The sequence below is a fragment of the Trichosurus vulpecula genome, chromosome 5, assembly GCF_011100635.1.
Source record: "Trichosurus vulpecula isolate mTriVul1 chromosome 5, mTriVul1.pri, whole genome shotgun sequence".
NCBI classification, from domain to species: Eukaryota; Metazoa; Chordata; class Mammalia; order Diprotodontia; family Phalangeridae; genus Trichosurus; species Trichosurus vulpecula.
The window spans coordinates 117,934,227-117,956,153 of NC_050577.1; the positions used below are offsets into that span (position 1 = coordinate 117,934,227).

At 36.4% G+C, this 21,927-nt stretch overlaps 1 protein-coding gene across 1 annotated transcript in view; it reads left to right on the forward strand.

Annotated features, from left to right (window-relative positions):
- TMEM209 (transmembrane protein 209) overlaps positions 1-21,927 on the forward strand; it is a 29,050-nt gene that overhangs the window by 3,253 nt on the left and 3,870 nt on the right. Inside the window, exons 2-14 of the mRNA XM_036759362.1 lie at positions 5,152-5,288; positions 5,392-5,450; positions 5,839-5,970; positions 7,357-7,592; positions 8,455-8,659; positions 9,312-9,487; positions 10,407-10,478; positions 12,530-12,626; positions 14,138-14,263; positions 15,677-15,774; positions 16,155-16,269; positions 16,367-16,464; positions 17,034-17,107. Of these exons, the coding sequence (XP_036615257.1) occupies positions 5,152-5,288; positions 5,392-5,450; positions 5,839-5,970; positions 7,357-7,592; positions 8,455-8,659; positions 9,312-9,487; positions 10,407-10,478; positions 12,530-12,626; positions 14,138-14,263; positions 15,677-15,774; positions 16,155-16,269; positions 16,367-16,464; positions 17,034-17,107 (1,625 nt within the window). The remainder of the gene's footprint in view (positions 1-5,151; positions 5,289-5,391; positions 5,451-5,838; positions 5,971-7,356; positions 7,593-8,454; positions 8,660-9,311; positions 9,488-10,406; positions 10,479-12,529; positions 12,627-14,137; positions 14,264-15,676; positions 15,775-16,154; positions 16,270-16,366; positions 16,465-17,033; positions 17,108-21,927) is intronic.

Genomic DNA, 21,927 nt, shown 5'->3' on the forward strand with positions numbered 1-21,927 from the left:
TTTCATGGTTTTTTCCGGTTCCATTTGGCACTATGTGAATTGGAAGAGAGGACCCGGCTGATGGTTCGTGATTGAAGGTTAGGAGCAAATAGGAAAAGAGGGCAAAGAGACTGGAGAATAAAGGATTGTGTAGATTTGAGCTATTTCACCAATCAGTCAAGACAGGGAAGGGAGGCTAGTGTGGGAGAGAGCTAAGAGGGAAAGGGAATGGAGGTTATGGTGAGATTTCAGCACAGGGGTAGGACTCAGTAAGGCAGAGGAAAAGGTGAAATATGACGGAAGATAATGATCAAATAAAGGAATTTCCGAGTTCATAAACATGGAAATAGAACAGTTGTAGCTCATGACAAGGTCAAAGGTATGACCAGCTCAATGTGTATCTGAGGTGAAATAGGTCATGGAATGAATGCTGCCAAAGTAATTTTCCTTAAGTTAGATCTGATCATGTGACTACTCAGTCAACTCCATTGGCTTCCTATTGCCTCTGGAATAAAATATGAACTTTGCTTGACTTTTAAAGCCTACGTAACTTGGCCTCAACCTACTTTTCCAACTTCATTGGGTATTACTAACCCTAACTCCAGTTACCAATGATCTCTTCTGATTGTCTTTTCTCAGTTCTCATCCTTCTCAACTTAGCTGCATTCAATGCTATTAACCACCCTCGCCTCCTGGATACACCTTTCTCTTGGGTTTTCGTGATGCTGTTCTCCCTTGAGTTACTCCCTGTCTTCTGCTTCTCAATATCTTTTATTGGCTCCTCATCCACACTGCCCCACTAACTGTAGATGTTCCCCAAGGTTCTCTCCTCAGCCTTATTCTTTTCTCTTATATTCTTCTGGCACTCATTGGCTCCCATAGGTGGTTTTTTTTGTTTGTTTTTGATTTTTTTTTTTTTAGTATCCGTGTGAGTTCACTTTCAGGAAGACACATTCAGAGACTATACAACTAATTCCAACAATATGTTGTTTTTGCATAAAAATATTCTTTAGAATTCCTCTTTTGGAATTGTCCATTTTCAGTTCCAAATTTTCTCCCTCCTTCCAGCCCGTCCCCCACTGAGAAAGCAATCGGTACAATTAACCCATTATATATCTGAAGTGTGCAAAATATATCTCATAGGCTTTGTAGATGGCCCACAGAATGATATATCCAGCTCCATTCTCTTCCCCCAAGCTTCAGCGTTAGGTCACTGTCTATTGGATATTTCAAACTGCTTATCCTAGAGACATTTCAAACTCAGCATATCTAAAATCGAACTTACAGTCTTTCACCGTAAACTGTCTCTTCTTCCAAACTTCCCCACAGTTCTGTCAAAAGCACCACTGTCCTTCCAATGCTTTAAGGTTTATAATCTCAATATTATCCTAGGCTCTTCACTCTCCCTCTCCCCACATATCCAGTCTCTTACCAGATTTTGCCATTTCTACCTTCTCGGTGTCTCTTCCATCTGACGTCGCTCCATTCACAGAGGTACTACCTTAGTTCAGGCTCACATCAACTTACTGCAATATGGTTCTTCCTGCCTCATGTCTCAAACCACCCAAGTCCATCCTCTGAACTGCTACCAAAGTAATTTTCCTTAAGCACAAATCTGACCATGTTACTTTCTTACTCAGCCTACTGTGGTGGCTTTCTATTGCTGTTACAATAATTTGGCTAGCAGCTGCTGTGCGGCTGAAAAACTAACACAAGCCCAACAACAAGAACACTGCAAATCCAGGTTCTTTTGATCTACTTTACTAAGGAAAGTAACGGTTAGGGGTTGACAATCTTTAATCCAACATAGCAGTATCATTCACTCACCTGGGGAAAATCCAGCACCCTGAGCTTCAGAGCAAATACAAACAAATTACAAACATCAACAAACAGACTTTGGCTGATTCAAATCTCAATTCGTAGTTACCAGAGTTCAACAAAGTCTGAACATCCGGGTTTACAAGCTGGAGGGCTCTTAACTACAGCTGCCCAGAGTCTCCACATCACACACTGCTAGGAGTGAGAGCCTTTTCTCAGTACTCTCCAGTCTGCACGCGGGTCAGTCTTGCTCTCAGTAGTGCCTACTCCTTCAGCTTCTGCTTTGGCTTCTGCTGCTGCTTCCCCCAATCTCCACCAAGAGTGAGAGCCCTAAGCAAATAACTCTGTTCTCTCTTTTTATACAGTTTCAGACGTCATCAGATGTCACCTGAGCGACCAGAACTTAGGCTCCTATGAGTGGCTCTGGTCTTAGCAACACCCCTTAGGACCCTGAGGCCCGCACAAGCTTAGCATCTAGTAGATAGGGGATTGGGCCTGGGGTTTAGCACCTAATAAAACTCAAAGACACCCAACTTAATCGATATTACAATTGCCTATAGAATAAAATAAAAACTTTTGTTTTTAAAGCCCAACACAACCTGGCCCTATCTACCCTTTCTAGCTCCTTTGGACATTATGCCCCCTCCTTCACATTTTGATCCAGCCAAACTAACCTCTGAGATCCTCTCTCATGACAGTCCCATATATTCTCTCTGTAACTTTGCCCTGGCCATCCCCCTTGCCTAGAATGCATTCCATACTTAACCTCTACTCCTTAAAATCCCTCTCTTCTCTAAGGTGCAGCTGAAGCACCATCTTCTGCATGAAATGTTTCCTGAGCCCCCAAGTATTACTAGTGTCCCTCCCAAAGCTCCTTTGTATTTAACTATTTTGTGTGTGTGTGCGTGTGCGTGTATTTATTTATTGACTTTATAGCGTAAGCTCATTGCAAGTAGGGTTTTTTCACTCTTTGTATTTGTATCTCTAGCACAGTGCCTGGCATGTAGCAGGCATTTAATAAATGCTTGTTGATTGATTAATAGAAATTGAATAGTGTGAGAAACCTGAAAGTTAGGGTTTTCAAAGTACTGTCAGTATGTTGAAATTGGCCAGTAGGAAGGCAGGAATTGAGGTTGAGGGAAAGACTAAGTCATGCATTGAACTCACTGAGAAAGAAAGATGAATGACTCGGCGGGAGGTATCAAGAATGCCGCCAGGTATCTGGAAATTTGTGAGACATGAACTTCAAGGGAGATGTTCTTCAGTAATGAGGGTAGGAGAAGAGACTGTTAGTGACAATGGTATATAAAAAAGTATTCCAACTCTCCCACCACAACTAGTGAGTGGGGATAGAGTATGAACAAAAATACAGCAGTACTGCAAATGCAGTGTGGTCAGGAGAGAGATTGGGGTTGGCCTAGCGGATCCGAAGGGGAACATTGGTTGGGAGTCAGCTGAAAGTCACTGGGGTGGACTTCGTATAAGAAGTGGTCCTTGAGCTGCTCTCAAAGGAAATTTGGGATTGTAAGAAGGAGCTATGAGGAGGGTATATTAGTCCTCTCATGTTTGAGCTGTTTGTTTTCATTGCTAATAATAGTGTAATTATATTCCATCACAGTCATATACTGCCCCTTTTTCAGCTGTTTTCCCAACCTGTGGGCAACCCCTTTGATTACAGGTGCTTACTACCACAGCAAATACTGTTCTGAATATTTCTGTAAATCTTAGATCTTGAAAAAATCTTAGCCCTTTGGGGAAGATCTGGAGTGGAATCTTTGGATCAAAGCGAATGAACATTTTAATCATTTTCTTCCACAATCCATAATATTTGGATTGTCCATAGCTCCATCAACAGTGTAATAGTGCCTCTTCCCATAGCCCCTCCACTGTAGACTATTTCCATCTTGTGTGATCTTTGCCAATTTTCTGGCAAAGGATATGAGGTGAATTCCCAAAGTCATATTGACTTAAATTCCTCTTATTACTAGTTATTTGGAACAGTTTTTCATATTGTTATTAATACTTTATATTTCTTTTGAGGACTATTTGTTCTTATCCTTTGACTGCTTCTCTGTTGGGGTGTGACTCTTTTTATGTATTAATTTCCTCTGTATCTTACTCAGATACCAGACTCTTATCAGACCTATTTGATGCTGGGTGTTTTTTTTTTTCCTATTCTGCACTTATAAATTACATGTAATTGAAATTTTCCATCTTTTCTTTTCTCTTACTTATTCCTTGCATGGTTAAAAATTCTCCTACTCGCTCTTGTTAGTAGAATTCTGGAGTTGGAGGGGAGCTTAGCCCTAATCTAGTCCAACCCTTACATGAAAGGAATGCCCACTATAACCGACTGAACAAGTGGTCGTTTAGCTCTGCTCAAAGACCCCCAAGAAAGGGGGAACCTACCATTTCCTAGAGCAGCCCATTTCATTTTTGGACAGCTTTAATTGCTAGGAAGTTTTTCCTAACATCAAGCCTTGTCTCTTTTCAGCTTCCACCATTACTCCTTATTCTTCCCTTTGGAGCTAAACAGATTTTAAGTCCTCTTCCACGTAACAGCCCTTCAGACATTTAAAAACAGTTGTCGTATACCCCCTCAGTCTTCATTTCTCCAAGCTAAACATAACCAGTTCCTTTGATCAATCCTACTTTGATGGGGACTCAAGGCCCTTCACCATCCTGATTGCTTTCCTCTGGATACTCCTCAGCTTAGCAATAGCATTTTTAAACCCTGGTGCCTAGAATTGAACATAGTGCTTTGGATAACATCTGACAAGGACTGAGTGTGGTGGGACTATTGCAGCCCCATGACTAGAAGCTTATGCCCCTCAGAACAAGATCATATTCTGTTTCTTGGCTGCTTTATCACACTTCTGTTGAGCTTTGAGTAACTAAACCCTTTGATCTTTCAGAACAGCTGCTGTCTAACCATTCCTTCCCTATCTTAGGAATTTTATTTTTTTTATACCCAAGTGTAAGACTTTACATTTGTCCCTGTTAAAGTCCATCTTATTAGATTTAGCCAAGTGCCTTAGCCTGTCAGGATCCTTTAGAATCCTGCGTCTGTCATCCATTGTATAAGCTCTCCATTTCAGTTTTTTGTCATCTGCAGATTTGATAAGCATACCATCCATGCCTCTGGCTATCATTAATTTAAAAAAAATTAAAGAGCACAGGGATAAACGCAGATCTGGAGGTACTCACAAGAGACTTCCTGCTATATTGACATTGAACCATTAACAACTTGTCTTCGAGTCTAGTCACCCGTCTAGCTCTGAATCCAAAACAGCTCCTCTCTAAAACAATTTTTTTTTTAAGCAATAACTCTTCCTTAATTTTGTCTCTAAATAGATGCAAAGAGAACAGAGTCCTTCTGCTTGCCTCATCGATAGAACCATAAGGATGAGGAAAGAGACAGAAGATAGAAAAGTGGTTTTAGCTTGGGGACTCCTAAATGTTTCTGTGGCCGGCATGATATATACAGAAATGTAAGTCCATTAACTAGAATAAGAGCAAAATTTGTTAAACGTGTGAAAATATTTTCTAACATTACTATTGAAGATATTTTAAAAGAATTTTATTTTTTTTCAGGACTGGGAAATTATTAAGTTCCTACTATAATGTTACATACTGGCCCCTTTGGTATATTGGTAAGCTTTTCCTGTATTGTGATAGAACTTGTATTTACTATTGCATAAAAACTATGTAAAAATGCAATTCAGATCTATTTTTTTTTTTAATTTTGATTGGGATGTTCAATTTAAATTTATTTTAATCTTTCTGGATAATGAATGTTGTTTGAATGTATTCTGGATAATGAATGTTGTATGTTGTATTTCTGGGTAATGAATGTATGAAACTTGTATGTATACTGTTGTGTACATTATTGAATAGAAAATTGTGCTGAAAGCAATAAAGGAATGTAAAATTAAACCGTAATTTCTTTTTACAAGTTAGAGTTTTGTTTTTTATTAAGATTGCTAGGAGTAGTGATAGGGTGGTTGTTTGGTGTTTTAATTACCTGGTATTTCATTTCAGAGCTTGTACTTGCATCTGTCTTCAGCCTGAATGCTTTATTTGATTTCTGGAGGTATTTCAAATATACTGTAGCACCTACAAATCTGGTCATCAGTCCTGGACAGCAAACACTTTTAGGATTGAAAACAACTGGTAAGTGTTTTGTATCTCTTGATAAAATTAGCAACAGATATCTCTTAATTTCAGAAGTTTCCTTTTCAAAGCTTGGTATTGATGGAAGAATCATCAAGACCGTATAATCTGCAGGGTTCCTGTCTTAAGCAAGTCTAAATCTAAATATAGAAGACAAATTGTTGTCTTTCCTAATTTATCTCTTGAGAAAGAAATTTAATTACATTTTGAACGTGCTAAGTTTGAGGTGCCTATGAGACATACAGGTAGAGATATGGGCCGAATATCTTGACTTTTCAGTCACCTTTTGGGGGTAAGGCCGCTGTTCTTGATGTTTTCCCCCAGTTGTTTAGTTATATTCTACCACTTTGAGATATCCTTTCAATATTACCTCTTAATATTTTCAAGTCTATATTGCCTCCAGCATGGATTTCTTCTGTATTTACTTGTCTGATCCAGCTGTTCTCCCTGACTTCATCTTCTCAAGTACCATTTCCACTTCCTCGTAGCACATCAGGTGCTGATATCCTAGTATATGGTCCTAACCTGGTTCGTTGATGATGAGAGCAATGCTGACAAACATGGTCCATTTTCCATGTATTTGTTGTCTTTTCATTGTAAATGTTTTTGGGATGATGTAGCTTAAGTCTAATACCAAGCTTTTTGTATATTTGTAAACATTTTGCCGTTTGATTAGGCAGAACTGCTCCTGATTTTCTGCCATCTTGCTCTGCAATGTTTTGGAAATAAATTATACTCACAACTAGGATTACCTTTGTCTTGCCATGTCTTTCCCTTTCATCAGGAGAACCAGTGTTTCCTAAGACATTTAAAAAACAAATTATTCCTTCATATACTTAAACAGCACCCTTTTTCTTAGTCAGAAGACCTGGATTCAAATCCTAGTTATAGCCATGTGACCTGGTGGTAAGTCACATAACTTTTCTGAGACTCAGTTTCTTGAACTGTAAAATAGGGGACATAATACTTGCATTTATCTATTTCACAGGATTGTTGTGAGGAGGGATTTTGTTAACAGGAAATGTCTATAGAAACATATTCTGTTTTATTATTTTTTTCCAGACAAAACAACCCCAACCATTTAAACTTTTCTTCCTAGAAATTATTTTTCTTTCTCTTGAATCATTTTGTTGACACTTCTCTAGGTCCTTTAGGTTCTGTTCTTCAAACGTCTTTACTATTATAACACTGACTCTATTAGAATTTTAAAATACCCTAATTCTTGTAATTCCTAAGCTCCTGGACTTAGGTCTCAGTATCATGAAGTTTTTGTTCTTTTTAAAAATAACAGTGCCTTTCCTGACTTTGACTCCTTAGGAATAGAAAATAGGCATATTAAGTACCCAGGGCTGCTAACCTCCATTTTGCCTTTTCCTTTTGTTCCAGTTGTGCAAACCACTCCTCCACGTGAACTGGTGGCAAACAATATTCCTCCCTCTACACCTTCTCCTCCAATACAGGGCCAGAGTGTGTTGAGTTATAGCCCATCTCGCTCCCCCAGTACAAGCCCCAAGTTCACTATGACGGGATATAGCCCTCAACTTCAAGGCCTGTCATCGGGCAGCAGTGGTTCTTACAGCCCTGGTGGAGTGACCTACGCACCTAGCAGTAGTTATAGTAAGGTAAGCCTTATCTGAGCATCTTTCCAATTGAAAACAAAAGTTAGGACTCTTTACCAGGGCTTGAAACTTGTACTTCAGATTCCGTAGTCTTTCTCCTAGTCACTCATCATTGTGGTCTGATAGGACCAGGATAAAGAGATATGGAAATTAGAAGACATTTGAGTGCCTGAAGCATATTGTTGGGGATCATCTCATGGGCAGCCTTGGCCCCAGGAGCGATCTTTTTCTTGTTGCATTTTGTGTTGCTCATTATTAGAGTAGCAGTACTTAGAAGTAAAATTTACCCAATGTTGTTGTCTTTTAAATATGTTTTTTTCATTTGATTAACTTTTTAAAAAACATTGTATATATTAAAATATGTTAAATCTGATTTTGGAAGGAAATGAGAGAATTTTGTGAAGTTGGCAGTGTTTTTTGAGTTAGCACTTAGAAACTTAGGTAAAGCAGGTCTTGTGCACATGGCATATTTGGTATAGGGCCTGACTAACTTATTTTGATGTAACTTCTGTATAGTATTGCTCATGATTTCTGCTTTGAATACTGGCAAATTCTAGTTACACTTTGCTTTCCATTTTCGTGAAAGAAATTGTAACTTACCATAACTTTAAGTGAAATTGAAAGAAGTAATCTTTTCTCAGTTTACCTACTGACCTCTATTTGTTTCTGCCTCAGACCACCTCACATCATTATGAGGAAAGCACTTTACAAAGCTTTAAGCACTAGAGAAATTGGAGTTTGTAGTACATATCATCCAGATGAAAGAGGTTTCATTTTCAAACTAGACTAACAAATAAGGTTAAAAAAAAAAAGTCTTCCTGCCTTTAAGTTGCAGCTTTTAAAGTATATCTCTTATTCCAAATAGATGTCTGGTTATAGTCCTTCCCCTGGTTGTTCTCCATATCCTACAACCATTGGTCCAGCAGAGAGCTCTGGCTTGAGATCTCGGTACCGGGCTTCACCAACTGTGTATAACTCTCCAACTGGCAAAGAAGACTACATGACAGATCTCAGAACCCTGGACAATTTTCTTCGAGGGGAAGAAGAGAAGCAACATAGGGTTCAGCTGGGTAAAAAAAAATGATTTCATTCAGTCATAATAAAATTGGATCGTGGTATTTGTTTTTTCTATATACAGGGTGGTCAGAAGAATATGCCATTTCCTTTGGGAGGCATTGTGGTACAGTGGAAGGCTGAGAGTAAGCAATAGGAGTTTATTGCTACAGATTTGCTATTAAGTAGCTGTGGAACTTGGGGCAAGTCATTTAACCATTTTGGGTCTCAGTTTTCTCATCTATAAAATAAAAAGGTTGCACTTGATTTTTCCAAGGACTCTGTGAGTTGAAATAACTTATTTTTTATCAGCATACAGCCCCCAATTCAATTCACTATGCACAAAGCTATGGATACAAAGGTAAAAAATGATAAAGAGTCCCAGCCCTTAAGGAGATTACAATCTCCTAGAGGAGATAAAACACACATGCACAAAGTATGGCATGAGGTAAATATGGGGGCAAAAGAAGAGCATTTGGTAGTAAGTTCATGACCTCTTAATCTCAGCAGTTGCTTTTACTTGGGGGGAAAACTACCAACTCAGTGAGGAGGGAATTCCATCTTTTTGAACATGGGGCCTAGCATAATGTTACATAGTGGACACTTGTCTTTTGACCTATTGTGACAATGATTACAATAAACTGATGCTTGCTAAATTGATAATTACAGGGAGTACAGATTCTACTTCACCTTCTAGCAGTCCCACTTTCTGGAACTATAGTCGCTCCATGGGCGATTATGCACAGACGCTAAAGAAATTTCAATACCAGCTGGCTTGCAGGTCTCAGGCCCCAAGTGCTAACAAGGATGAAACTGACCTTGGTTCTAAACAGGCTGCAGAAGAGGTAAGTGGAAAAAAATGATGACTTTACGATTTGCAAATCCTCAGAAGTTCTTTAAAAAATATTTTAATCTCAACTTTTAAGTTGAGGTGTGTGCGGAGTACTGGAATTAGAGCTGGGAAAGTTTGGGTTCATTCTCCCCCCAAAACCTACTGCTTGGATGGCCAAGAGAAAATCATTTAATCTCTGCGTGCCTCAACTTTCTCATCTGTAAAGGAGGAATGACAATCACTGTAATATTGATTGTGAGGCTAAAATAAGATAACCTAGGTAAGTGCTTTGCAAATTTGAAAGCCCTACCTACATGTCCGTTATAAATAGACTATAACAGTAATCATCAACTGTCTGGTACGCTTGGTAAAAAATGGAAAATCTGCTGTTTGTCGGCCAGCTAGCAGTTATTAAGTGCCTACTGTATGCCAGGCACTATTTCAAGCTGTGGGGTTAGAAAGAAAGGCAAAAAACAGTCCCTGAAGGTGCTCACGGTGTAACGGACTGATATTGTTTGTGTGCCTTGTGCTGAATTAGGTAGCACTTTTCATTATGTCAGATAGCGGAAACTGCTATAAAGAAAGTGTTTTCTGTCATCCTCCAACAAATGCTTGTGCCATATTACACTTGACACATACCGGAGTCTGTTCACTTAGCTATTTTGTTTTACTTAGATTTAGTTAGTTTGTTTCTTTTATACTTTATACGTGTCTATTTTTGTACTTTTAACTTGATCTTTTAAAAAGCTAAATAGAGTTGAATAGCAATTCATAAGTACTTACAAAAGAAAAATCAGAACACAGTAATTGAGTAGGTGGTGATGTCTGTATATACCAGTTAAAGATTTTCTCAGCATTGATAAGGCACTTTTAAAGTTGTGGAAATAAGAACCGCTGTGGTCTCTGGTAAACCTTTTCTACATTGATTGTAGGTGTGGGCAAGAGTGACTATGAATCGACAGCTTCTTGAACACATGGATTCATGGACTGCCAAGTTTAGAAATGTAAGTTCTGTCATTGCTGTAATGCGGTTATAATGCAGCGAACATGTCACTATTATGCGTAGGGGCAGCTAGGTGGTGCCAGGCCTGAAGTCAGGAAGACTCTTCCTGAGTTCAGATCTGACCTCAGACACTCATTAGCTGTGTGACCTTGGGCAGGTAACTTAAACCTGTTGGCCTCAGTTTCTCATCTGTAAAATGAGCTGGAGAAGGAAATGGCAAACCACTCCAGTGTCTTTGGGAAGAAAACCCCAAATAGGGTCATGAAGAGTCAGACATCACTGAAACTACTGAACAACAGCAATTATGAATTAATATTTGTGGATTAAGTAATTCTGGGGTACCACCTTACACCTATCAGATTGGCTAACATGTGACAGAAAAGGAAAATGACAAGTGCTAAAGGGTATGCGTAAAAATAGGGACAGTGATGCACTGTTGGTGGAGTTGTAAAGTGGTCTAACCATTTTGGAGAACAATTTGGAATTATTCACAAAGAGCTATAAAACTGTGCATACTCTTTGACCCAGCAATACTATTACTAGGTCTGTATCCCAACAGAAAGGGAAGAAGATCTATATGTACTAAAATATATTTATAATAGCTCATTTTGAGTTGGCAAAAAATTGGGAATTGGCTGAACAAGTTGTGGTATATAATTGGGATGGATACTATTGTGCTTTAATAAATGAAAAGCAGGATGCTTTCAGAAAAACTTGGGAAGACTTACATGAACTGATACAAAGTGAAGTGAGCAGGACCAGGAGAATACTGTATACAGTAATAGCAGTGTCATAACAGTGATAAGCTGTGAAAGATTTAGCCATTCTGATCAATACAGTGATCTAAGACAGTTCCAAAGGTCTCATGATGAGAAATGCTTTCCACCTCCAGAAAGAGAACTGATGAACTCTGAATGTGAAGTATAATTTTTTTCACTTTCCTTATTTTTTTTGCTTTTTTATTTGGCAACATGGCCAATATGGAAATGTTTTTTTTAAATGTTGAAAATAACAAATTTTTAAAAAATATATTTGTGGGTTATCTAAGAAAATTGTAGTTTCAATGTCATATGCACAAAATATTAATGAACACTTATTAAGTGCCTTTGTTTCAAGGCACTCTGCTAGGCATTGAGGAAATAAAGGAGGGAAGTACTCTGCCCTGAAAAAAACTTGTATTTTATTGGGTCTATATGTCACATACACAAATATAATACAATGGTGTATTGTGGAAAGGAGGGAGTAGTACTAATAAGGGGGAATCAAAGAAGACTTGACAGAGGAGTGACATCTAAGCTGAGTTCATCAAATTAAGAAATAAAATTTTTAAATTTATAAAATAGAAAATTTTAAATATTTAAATTATATATAAATTTATAATTTTTTTCTAGTTGCATGCTCAATTCTTTAATCTACTATTTCTCTCTTTTATTGATTAAAGTGTTGAGAAATAAAAATTTCCCCCTAAGGACTGCTTGATTTAGGTACATCCTAAAAAATTTTGGTATATTGTCCTACTGTTTTCACTATCAATAAAACTGTTTCTATTATTTGTTCTTTGACCTAAACTTTAGGATTAAATTTTTTGGGCTTAGATCTACCTCAGTCTGAGAGGGATAAACTGATTTCCCCCAATATCAGTTTTACTATTTCTCCATGTAACTCATGGACTTTCCCTTTAAAAGTTTAAATGCTGTGGCATTTGATGCTTGTGTTTAATATTGACATTATCTGATAACTTTCAGTAAAATTTAGTTTACCTATTTATTTCTTTTAGTTGTCCACTATTGTTGCATACAGTGAACAAACTTGAAACAGAAAGAATACATTTAAAATTTACAGCTCTCCAAGAGTTGGATCTGCAGTTGGAGTCTGTTGGCAAACAGGAATAATTTAGAATATATCCCTTAGTTCTAAAACCAAAAAGTATAAATTTGAAAATTGCCTTATTAGAGCAATAAATCTGCTATCTATAACATTCACAAATGGTGTACTCTGATTAACTGTGGTTTAGCTCTGTATTATGTTGCTTTATTTTAATTTTTTTAATAGTGGATCAATGAAACAATATTAGTGCCACTTGTCCAAGAAATTGATTCTGTCAGTACACAAATGAGAAGAATGGGCTGCCCAGAGCTACAAATAGGAGGTATGGACAAAAGTATACATGAGCATTTCCATTTTCTTGAGTGCTTCTTATTAGAAGAAAATTCTATACCGAGAGTAAGTTATTTAGCCAGTTTCGTTCAGCTGTTCTGCACTGACACCTGAAGTTGGGGGAAAAAAAAACATTAATGCCCAAATGTTGTTAATTGAGCAAAGCAATTAAACTAATAGAACAAATTGAAAACCGGTTTTCTTTTCACTATTTTTTCTAATTATCCTTTCACTGTTGCAATAATAATAATAAACTCTTAGGCAGACTATATGTTGATTGTTCATGCATGACAGATTTTCAGCCATAAAACTGAGTGTTAGAGCTCCAAATTTCAATGAAGCAGATTCACTGTTAAATTGTGCAAAAATATGCCTCTCTTCATTAATCCAAAAGTATAATGAATGTATGACCTTGGTAATTTTTAAATCGCCTATTTTTAGACTTTTAACCTATTTTTTAAAAATGGCAGAAGTACTTCAGGTACCTATGTACCTATGATACATGTACTCTTCCTTATCATGTACTGTGGCAAACAGCCGTGGAACTAAAGTCCAACTTCATTGCTTCTTGGCATGGAAGTAACCGATCCCTGGGTCTCCAAGGCTGTGCCAGCAGAGTGGAAGCTCTGTGGTGACAGATTCCATTGTCTGTAATCCAGCCTAAATTCAGAGGCTCATTGCCACGTTGGCTGCAGGATGATCAATTTTTTGTCACATCAATTCTCAGAGACAGCTGCTAGGTTATAGATGGATTGCAGTCTTCCTCAGGAGAGGGAGTACCCACTCAGATGAAATTGCAGCTCTTTGTAAAAAGACTTAAGAACAAAGAATTTTGGAATGAAGCAGAGCTCTGTGAATAATTGCTCTTAGGAATATTTAGATCATTTGGATTATACAGTAGCTCTTTCTTATTATCAGGGTATTTTTTAGCCACTTTCTTCTCTGGACTATAAACAAAAATATGCCAGAATATTGAATGTATTCTCAGAAGTCATTTCTTGACTCTGCAATATGCTTTTGCAACTATGCTTGCCTTTTCTGTCTTTTAGTGATATTTTAATGGCTTCATGAGTAGCATGGTACCCTTTCTTGATTGAAAGAACTTTGTTATCTACAAAATAATCACTTATTGGTGCAACAGGCAATTCTCAGGACAACTTTTTAAGTATTATCCAGTAAGGGACTAACAATAAAAATGTATCTTTATATTTAGATGTGTTTGTCATACAGATTTTACTGGTACATAAAAGTTTATAACATCTCTCTGGCTAATTGCTTGTAGATTTAGTCTTTAGATGAAAGTCTGTAAGTGAAGAAGTAATCTGTCAACATTTCTTCTAAGGTAATAAGTCAGTAGGCAGGCACTTATACTTGCTGTCAAGATAAATCAAAACCCATTCTGTAAGAATTTAATATTTGAGGATACTTCTTTAAAGAAGTATGATCCATCGTATGTGATTTTTGTTGTAATGGGATTTCATTTCCCCACTTTATTTTTTCCAGAAGCTAGTATAACTAGCTTGAAACAAGCTGCCTTGGTCAAAGCCCCACTCATTCCAACTTTGAATACTATAGTGCAATATCTAGACCTTACTCCAAACCAGGAATACTTATTTGAAAGGATCAAAGGTGAGTTATTATTTTGAAGGTTTTAAAAAAAACTGTTGAGTTAGCTATTTCATTACCTTAAGGGGACCGTGAAAGATAAGGGGGGAAAATCCATTTTATTTGTAAAATAATCATAAGTCATATGTATAATTATATATTTTTCTTCATGAAGTCCTAGTCTGATTCATCATTGTGACACAGAAGTGACCCTGGGTTCTCAAAAATTTCAGGTACAGTGTCTTGTGACAGACTTTATATATCTGTCATCCAAAGACCAGCCTAGCTAAATTTAGACACACTCGTTACTAGAAGTTTGATTAGAAGTGTTGTATTTTATTAGTCATAGCAACTCACAGAAACTGTCTTTTGAGGTATGTTGGGGGCTACTGTCCCCAACCAGTGGAAGGGAATGTATCCATAAGAACAAAATCATGGCTGTTGTTTATATGTATGAATATCCATGCTTGGTCATCCACAACCCCTAAGGCATATGTTCACATGGAGGTGGAAACTCTCTATTGGTGAATATTGAAGACTTATCTGTTACCTAAAACCTTCTAGACTAGGGCACAGAAAGAAGGAGAACATGGTCACAGCTAATACATGTCTAAGGGAGGACTTCACTTATGCCTTGTTACCCCTGTGTGTGTCTGTGTGTGTGTTGGGACCAAACTTAAATGAGGAGATTCTCTATCAAAGTAGATCAGCAATCTGCTCTGTAGTATAGTTGCCAGGTGAGAGGTTATGACAAAAGCAAGACTAAAGCCTAAGTCTGCCTCCATCTGAGGCTAGTTTCTCTATTACATCATGCTGCTGCTTGTTATATCTCTGCGTTTGAAAGCTTATTAGTCACCAGTATAGAAAAATAAGTTTCCTATATGCAAGGTGTAAGCATTTTGAATATTTAGACATCATTTATGTGTTCTTCAGAATACTAAAGGTGGATTCTCTCCTTGATGTCTTTCACCAGAAGAATAAGACATACGAATACTATTTCTCCTAACTTATTTGTGTTTCTTAGAATAACTTAGTCATCTTATTAATGTTAATGTATTTCTTTCTTGGATCTTTTTTGCTCTGCCTCCTTAATAGGAGAGAAACATTATTTAGTAATAAGTAAGCTACCTTGAAAGTCACTACCTCCTCAGACACTTAGTCATAAAGAATTTCCTTATTCTTCCCTACATGGTGAGGTTGTGAAGGAAAATCAGTGATGTGAGTAGTATTTTTTAAAATTGTTACTGCAAAATGTTTTCATTGCTTAAATGACTTTTAGGAATAGTTTTTTGGGTTTTTTTTTTTTCTTAGAAGAAAAAATATTCTGTGGAGATCATTGGTGTATTTCATTAAGGTTCTCAGATACTATCTTCTTTTTTCGTTCTTTCTTACCATCATGATTCTAAATAACCTTATATCAATTCTGTCCAATCATAGAACTCTCTCAAGGTGGTTGCATGAGCTCATTCCGATGGAATAGAGGTGGGGACTTCAAAGCACGAAAATGGGATACAGACCTGCCCACCGATTCTGCTGTGAGTCAATAGGATTGCTTTTAAATACTATTTAATAAATTTATGCCCAGAGACTGTTTTATGTCAGAATAAGAATTTAAAATGTTTATGTTAAAGCACCAGCTAGAAATTATGTATATGTGTTGTTAATTTTGGTTCTATCTAGCTATGTGGGCTTGGCTAAATTGTAACTGATTATCAGAAATGTTGTGTTTATTATTATTAATTGTATAAATCAAGTATTAATCATTTATAATGCATTTCCATTCTTTCTTAGGGAGATCTAAGTTCTAGAGGAAAGTTTATCCTAAGTCTCTTTTCACTGTAGTCACTGTCTGAATTACTGATGAATCTGTTTTTGTTGATTGCCATTTTTCAGTGCTGATTTATTTTGTTTACAGATCATCATGCATGTATTCTGCACTTACCTTGACTCTCGACTACCTCCACATCCTAAGTATCCTGATGGAAAAACATTTACTTCTCAGCACTTTGTTCAGACACCAAATAAACCAGGTAGAGAATTGTCTGGAAAAGGAGGTATTGGGATTTTTAGGTGGAATATCTCTGTGTTCTAAGCTTAGCTTTCTCTTTGCAAATTGATACTCTGCAGACATTACAAATGAAAACGTTTTTTGCATCTACCAGAGCAACATTAATCCTCCCCATTATGAGCTGATTTACCAGCGTCACGTCTACAGTCTTCCAAAGGTATTTTTGTGTTTTGTATTTACTATATACACATTTTGTACATGATGGACTACTTTGACTTTTATGAAACTGAGAAATGTTTTACTTACAGAAAAATGCATTACTGCAAATTAACACCAAAATAATCACCAATATCGATAACTAATGACAATTTTTTCCACCATCATGTTTACTAAGACCATTTACATATGGCTAATTCCTAATTTATTATCTCTACCAAATTCTAGTAAAGCACATATAGTAACATAAAAGGCCGACAAAATGTTGCCACAGTAGATGAGGAAAATTTGTAGTTAGCACATTATTTGAATGCTAAAATCCTTTGACAATGTTTGAAGGTTTTGTTTTGGTTTTTTATGTAAGCTAATTACATTTTTTCCTCTCCTACCTCCACATAGCCATTTGCTTAGCAGACTTTTCCTATAGGGTATAAGGGAGTAAATCTCATTCTATATCTGAATTAAACAAGAGTTTTTTTTTAATTATTGGGGTGTAAAGTAATAAAGTTTTACTGTATTTACCTATCAGATTGAATTTTCATATTTCTTAATTTTTTTTTCTAAATTCAGGATAGAAATAACATGTTCCATACGTTATTGATGTTCTTATACATCATAAAGACCAAAGAGTCAGGAATGCTTGGGTAGGTATAAAGTGCATTTCAAGCACAAACACTTCTTTTGTAAATGGCTTCTTATATCTTGCTTTTCCTGCTGAGCTTTTATAGTTATTATATGGTCGTTGTTAGGCCAGAGTCCTATTTCTAGTCAGTAGGGGTTAGTGCCAATTCTATTAAATTGTTCTTAACATCTTTATTGAAATAAAACTTAGTCAGTTGAAATGTATTAAGTTCTTTATTATCATCACTATTTAATGTGTAATATAGCTCAAATCCAAGTCCAGCAAGCTTGAGGCAGTGCTATAAATTGTTGATTATTAGGTGGTACCAAGATAGCAGAATAGTAGAAAAAAATATACCCCAGCTCTTCCAACACAACCCCTCCACAAAGATCTAGAAAACACACCAGACCAATCCAAATAGGGAAGTTCAAGGGGAAAAAACCCCATAGTCATTTTTCCAGCCCAGGTTGGCATAGAGTGTTCTTTGGACACTGGGAGCAGGATCTCGCCAGGAGTATATCACATGCAAGAACTTAAAAAGGACCAGAGCTATGTACAGGGCAAAAAGAGATCCCAGTCAGACTGTGACCTTGTGCAGGGTAGAATAGCAGGTGCCAGCTGGCATCTCTGTTGCTTACTGCCCAGTTCTGTACCACATATTCAGGTCTGACTGAGGAGGGGCCTGAGCTCAGGGATGGCAGTCCAGGATGAACAGTGGTCACAAGCTGTAGGCTGTGTGCTGAGCTAGGAACAAGTTCAAAAGCAAACAGTAGTTGTGTGACTCAGACCTTAGGAAGTGAGCCAGAGTCTCAGTTCTACACTTCAGCCCAATCTGAAGTTCATGGCAAGTAGAATAACCAGGGCAGGAATCTTAGATCACAGAAGAGCCTGTATTTATGTCATTTAGAATCCACAGAGCTTTCTAGGTGCCTGATAGTATCTGATTCCAGCACCAGTCTACTGGAACTTCCAACCAGGGACAAACCAGTTAGGCCCAAACCCAGATCAGGAACTTGTAGAGCTCAGACACAGAGGGCAGTGATCAGACTTTGTCCTGGATTTTACCTTTTGGGAGCATGGAAAGCTTATCAGTCCCCAGCCTGAAATGTACCTGAGCTCCTGGAATGCTACAACACTCAGTATCCCAAGAAAGTATGAGAAGGAACCAGGGGGACAAAAACTTAGTGCTGAAGTGCTCCAGACATACACAGAATCTGACCCTAACATAAAGTCAAAAAACAAAGTAGGAAGCGCAGGCAAACCAAAAAAAAAGTTTAACCATAAAGAGCTATTATGGTGACAGAGGCAGCTAAAGACACAATCCCAGAAAAAGAAAATGACTCCAAAACATTTATAAGAAAACTCTCAAAGGAAAACACAGCTTGGACACAAGTTCAGCTAGAATTTTTGGAGAAGATAGAGCAAGAGTTTTTTGTTCTGTGATTTTAGTTTTAAAAGTGATTTTAAAAGCCAAAGGAGACCAATGGAAGTATGATTTGTAAAGAGACTTTTAGCTTGGAACATGAAATACAAACCTCACCCAGGTAAAACTTCTTCAGAACTTAGAATTGACCAAATGGAAACCAATGACTCATTGAAACAAGAAATATTAAAATGGGTTTAAATCTCATTCTGTATGTGAATTAAACAAGTAAAGAATGAAAAAATAGAAGAAAATATAAGGTATCTCATAGTAACAAATAACTAACCTAGAGAATAAAGAGACGTAATTTAAGAATCATTGGACTACCAGGAAGCTATGACAAAAAGAAGAGCCCAAAGATCACATTTCACAAAATCATAAAATAAATTGTCCAGATGTCTTAGAAATAGTGGGCAAAGTTGAAATAAAATCCACTGATAACTTCTTGGAAGAAACCCAAAATGAAAACTCCTGAGTGTGTTATAGCCAAAATCCAGAGCTTCTTGGTTAAAAGGAAAAAAATACTGCAAGCAGACAGAAATAAAGAATTCAAGTATTGGGGAGTCACAGGATCACACAGTTTGAGCAACCACACAGTTATAAAAGAGCACACATCTTGGATTATGATAGTTCAAAAGGTAAAAAGATAACAGGCTTATAACCAAGAATAATTTACCCAGCAAAACTGAATATAATCCTAGAGGGGAAAAAATGGACCTTAACAGGACTTCTAAGCATTTCTGATGAAAATCGCAGACAGAGCTGAGTAGAAAGTTAGAAATACAAATATAGGAATCAAAAGAAAGATTTTAAGAAGCACTCGTAAGGCACTAAACAGGGATAAATGTTTCCATTCTAATATATGGAGATGTGATACATGTGTGTGTGTGTGTATGGAAGTTTAATTAGAGGGCCTAGGTGGTGGTGTGTTTTGTTAATCTTAAAAATGGAAAGGCAAAGGAAGAGAAATATTAAAGAGGGTAAGAGAGAGGAAGGACAGAGAAATTATCCGACGTAATTAGGATCCACAAATGTAGAAGTTTATACAAGCAAAGAGGAAGGTAGGGGGTGGGGATACATGGAACTGGCTATACTTGAAACTCTCCTCTGAACTGGTCAAAGAAAGAAAGGATATACATATACTTAATTGGGTGTAGAAATACATTTCACTCAACAGGGAAATAGGGAAAGGGGAGAATAAAAGAGGGAGGGTAGAAAAAGGGAGAGATTAGTATTAAACAAAAGAAAATCTTGAAGAAGGGGAAGGCAATGAAGAGAAGGAAAAGTTTAAGAAAAAAGGATGGAGGAAAATACACAATTAACCATCATAACTGAATGTGAATGGGATGAACTCACCTATGAAATGAAAGATAACAGTTGATTGGAAAGCAAAATTCAGTGATGTTGCATACAATAAACATACTTGAAACAGAAAAGTACATGTAGTTAAAATAAGGGGCTAAAACAAAATCTGTTATGCTGAAGTGAAAAGGGCAGGGATAACAATTATGATCTCAAAGCAACAGCAAAAGTAGGCAACTTAAAAGAAATAGGAAAACTGCATTTTACTGGAAGTTATTGCAAACAATGTCATTATTAAAGATAAGCACTAAATGCCGTAGCATTTAAAGTCTTAAAGGAAAAGTCAAATGAGTTACGTGGAGAAATAGTAAAACTGATATCGGAGGACATCAGTTTACCCTTCTCAGACTGAGGTAGATCTAATGCAAAAAAATATTTAATCCTAAAGGATAGATCAAAAAATGAATAATAGAAACAATTTATTGATAGTGACAACAGTAGGACAGTATACCAGAATTTTTTAGGATGTAGCTAAATCAAGCAGTCCTTGGGGGAAATTTTCATTTCTAAACACTTTAATCAGTAAAAGAGAGAAATAGTAGATTATAGAATTGGGCATGCAACTATGAAGAAGAAGGGTTTTTAAGCCTCAAAATAGAAATCCTGAAAATCAAAGAATTTATCAGAATTGAAAGCCAAAAAACTATTAAATTAATAAATAAAACTGGTGTTTATAAACTTTGAACTCTTTAAAAAAAAAAGGTATTAGCTAACTTACTTTTTAAAAAAAAGATAACCAAATCATCAATATAAAAAATGAAAGAGGTGAATTCACAACCAATGAGGAAGAAAGAAATGATTGGGGATTATTTTACCCAATTTTATGACAAAACTACAATTGAAATAGATGAATATAAAAATATAAAATTGCCCAGATTAACACAACAAGAAACATAGGACTTAACTAAATCCTAGGAAAATAAATTGAATAAGCCATAAGCAGGCTCCCAAAGTGGGGGAAAAAAACAACTAAGTATCAGATGGACTTAGAAGAAGCAAATTGTATCAGACATTTAAAGAATAATTCATTCTAATGCTACTAAAATGTTTGAAAAAAAAAATGAAAAAAGAGGGTTCCTACTATATCCCTTTTGTAATACAAATATAGTCCTGACTATTACTTCCTTTAATTTGGTTCCAAATATTAAGAATAGATCTAATCCTGTTTAGCTTATATATCTCTTCATCAGGTTGAAAGACTCAGAAGTGGTTTCCTAAATTCTTAGTAAAATATAACTACACAATTCCCTCTTATGTAAATAATCTTAGTTATCTTAGAGTACAGAATTAGACATGCATGTTTTGGACATTGCCAACGAGGTAATTTGATTTACTTGACTGCATATTTTTATTAGGAATTTGTTTTTCTTTCCAATAAAGTGAAGACTGGGCGAGGGGGAAATAGATTTCTGTTCCTTTTTTTAATGGGAGAAAACAGATGTATTTTAATTAAAAAATTAACACCACCACCCCTTTCATCCCCCCCCTGCCCAAATATGGTCTTGATACCTAAATGAGGGAGAGTGAAAACAAAGGAAGAAAACTATACACTTGATATCTCTAATGAATATTAATGCAAAAAAAATCAGATATAAGCAAGGAGATTATAGCAACATATCACAGAGATTATACATCATAACCAGGATAGATTTTTACTGGAAATTCAGGGTTGGTTATTAATAAAATTATGAAAAATATTAGCCATATTAATAAATAATACCAACAAAAGCCATGATTATTTCAATGGATGGAGAAGAACCTTTAACAAAATGCAATGACCATTTCTGTTTTTAAAAAAAAGTTACAAAGCAAAGGAATAAATGGATCTTTCCTTAATACAATAAGTAATAGCTATCTAAAGCCAAGAGCTAGCATTATAATGGAAATAAACTGGAAGTATAAAACAAGGATGCCCATTATCACCATTACTGTTCAGTATAATGCTGGGAATTCTAGTTATAAGACATGGAAAAGAAATCAAGAAGATAGGCATAGGGAAAGAGAAATGAAATTTTCTTTTTTTCCCAAAATATAATGATTTACTTAGAGGACCCTAG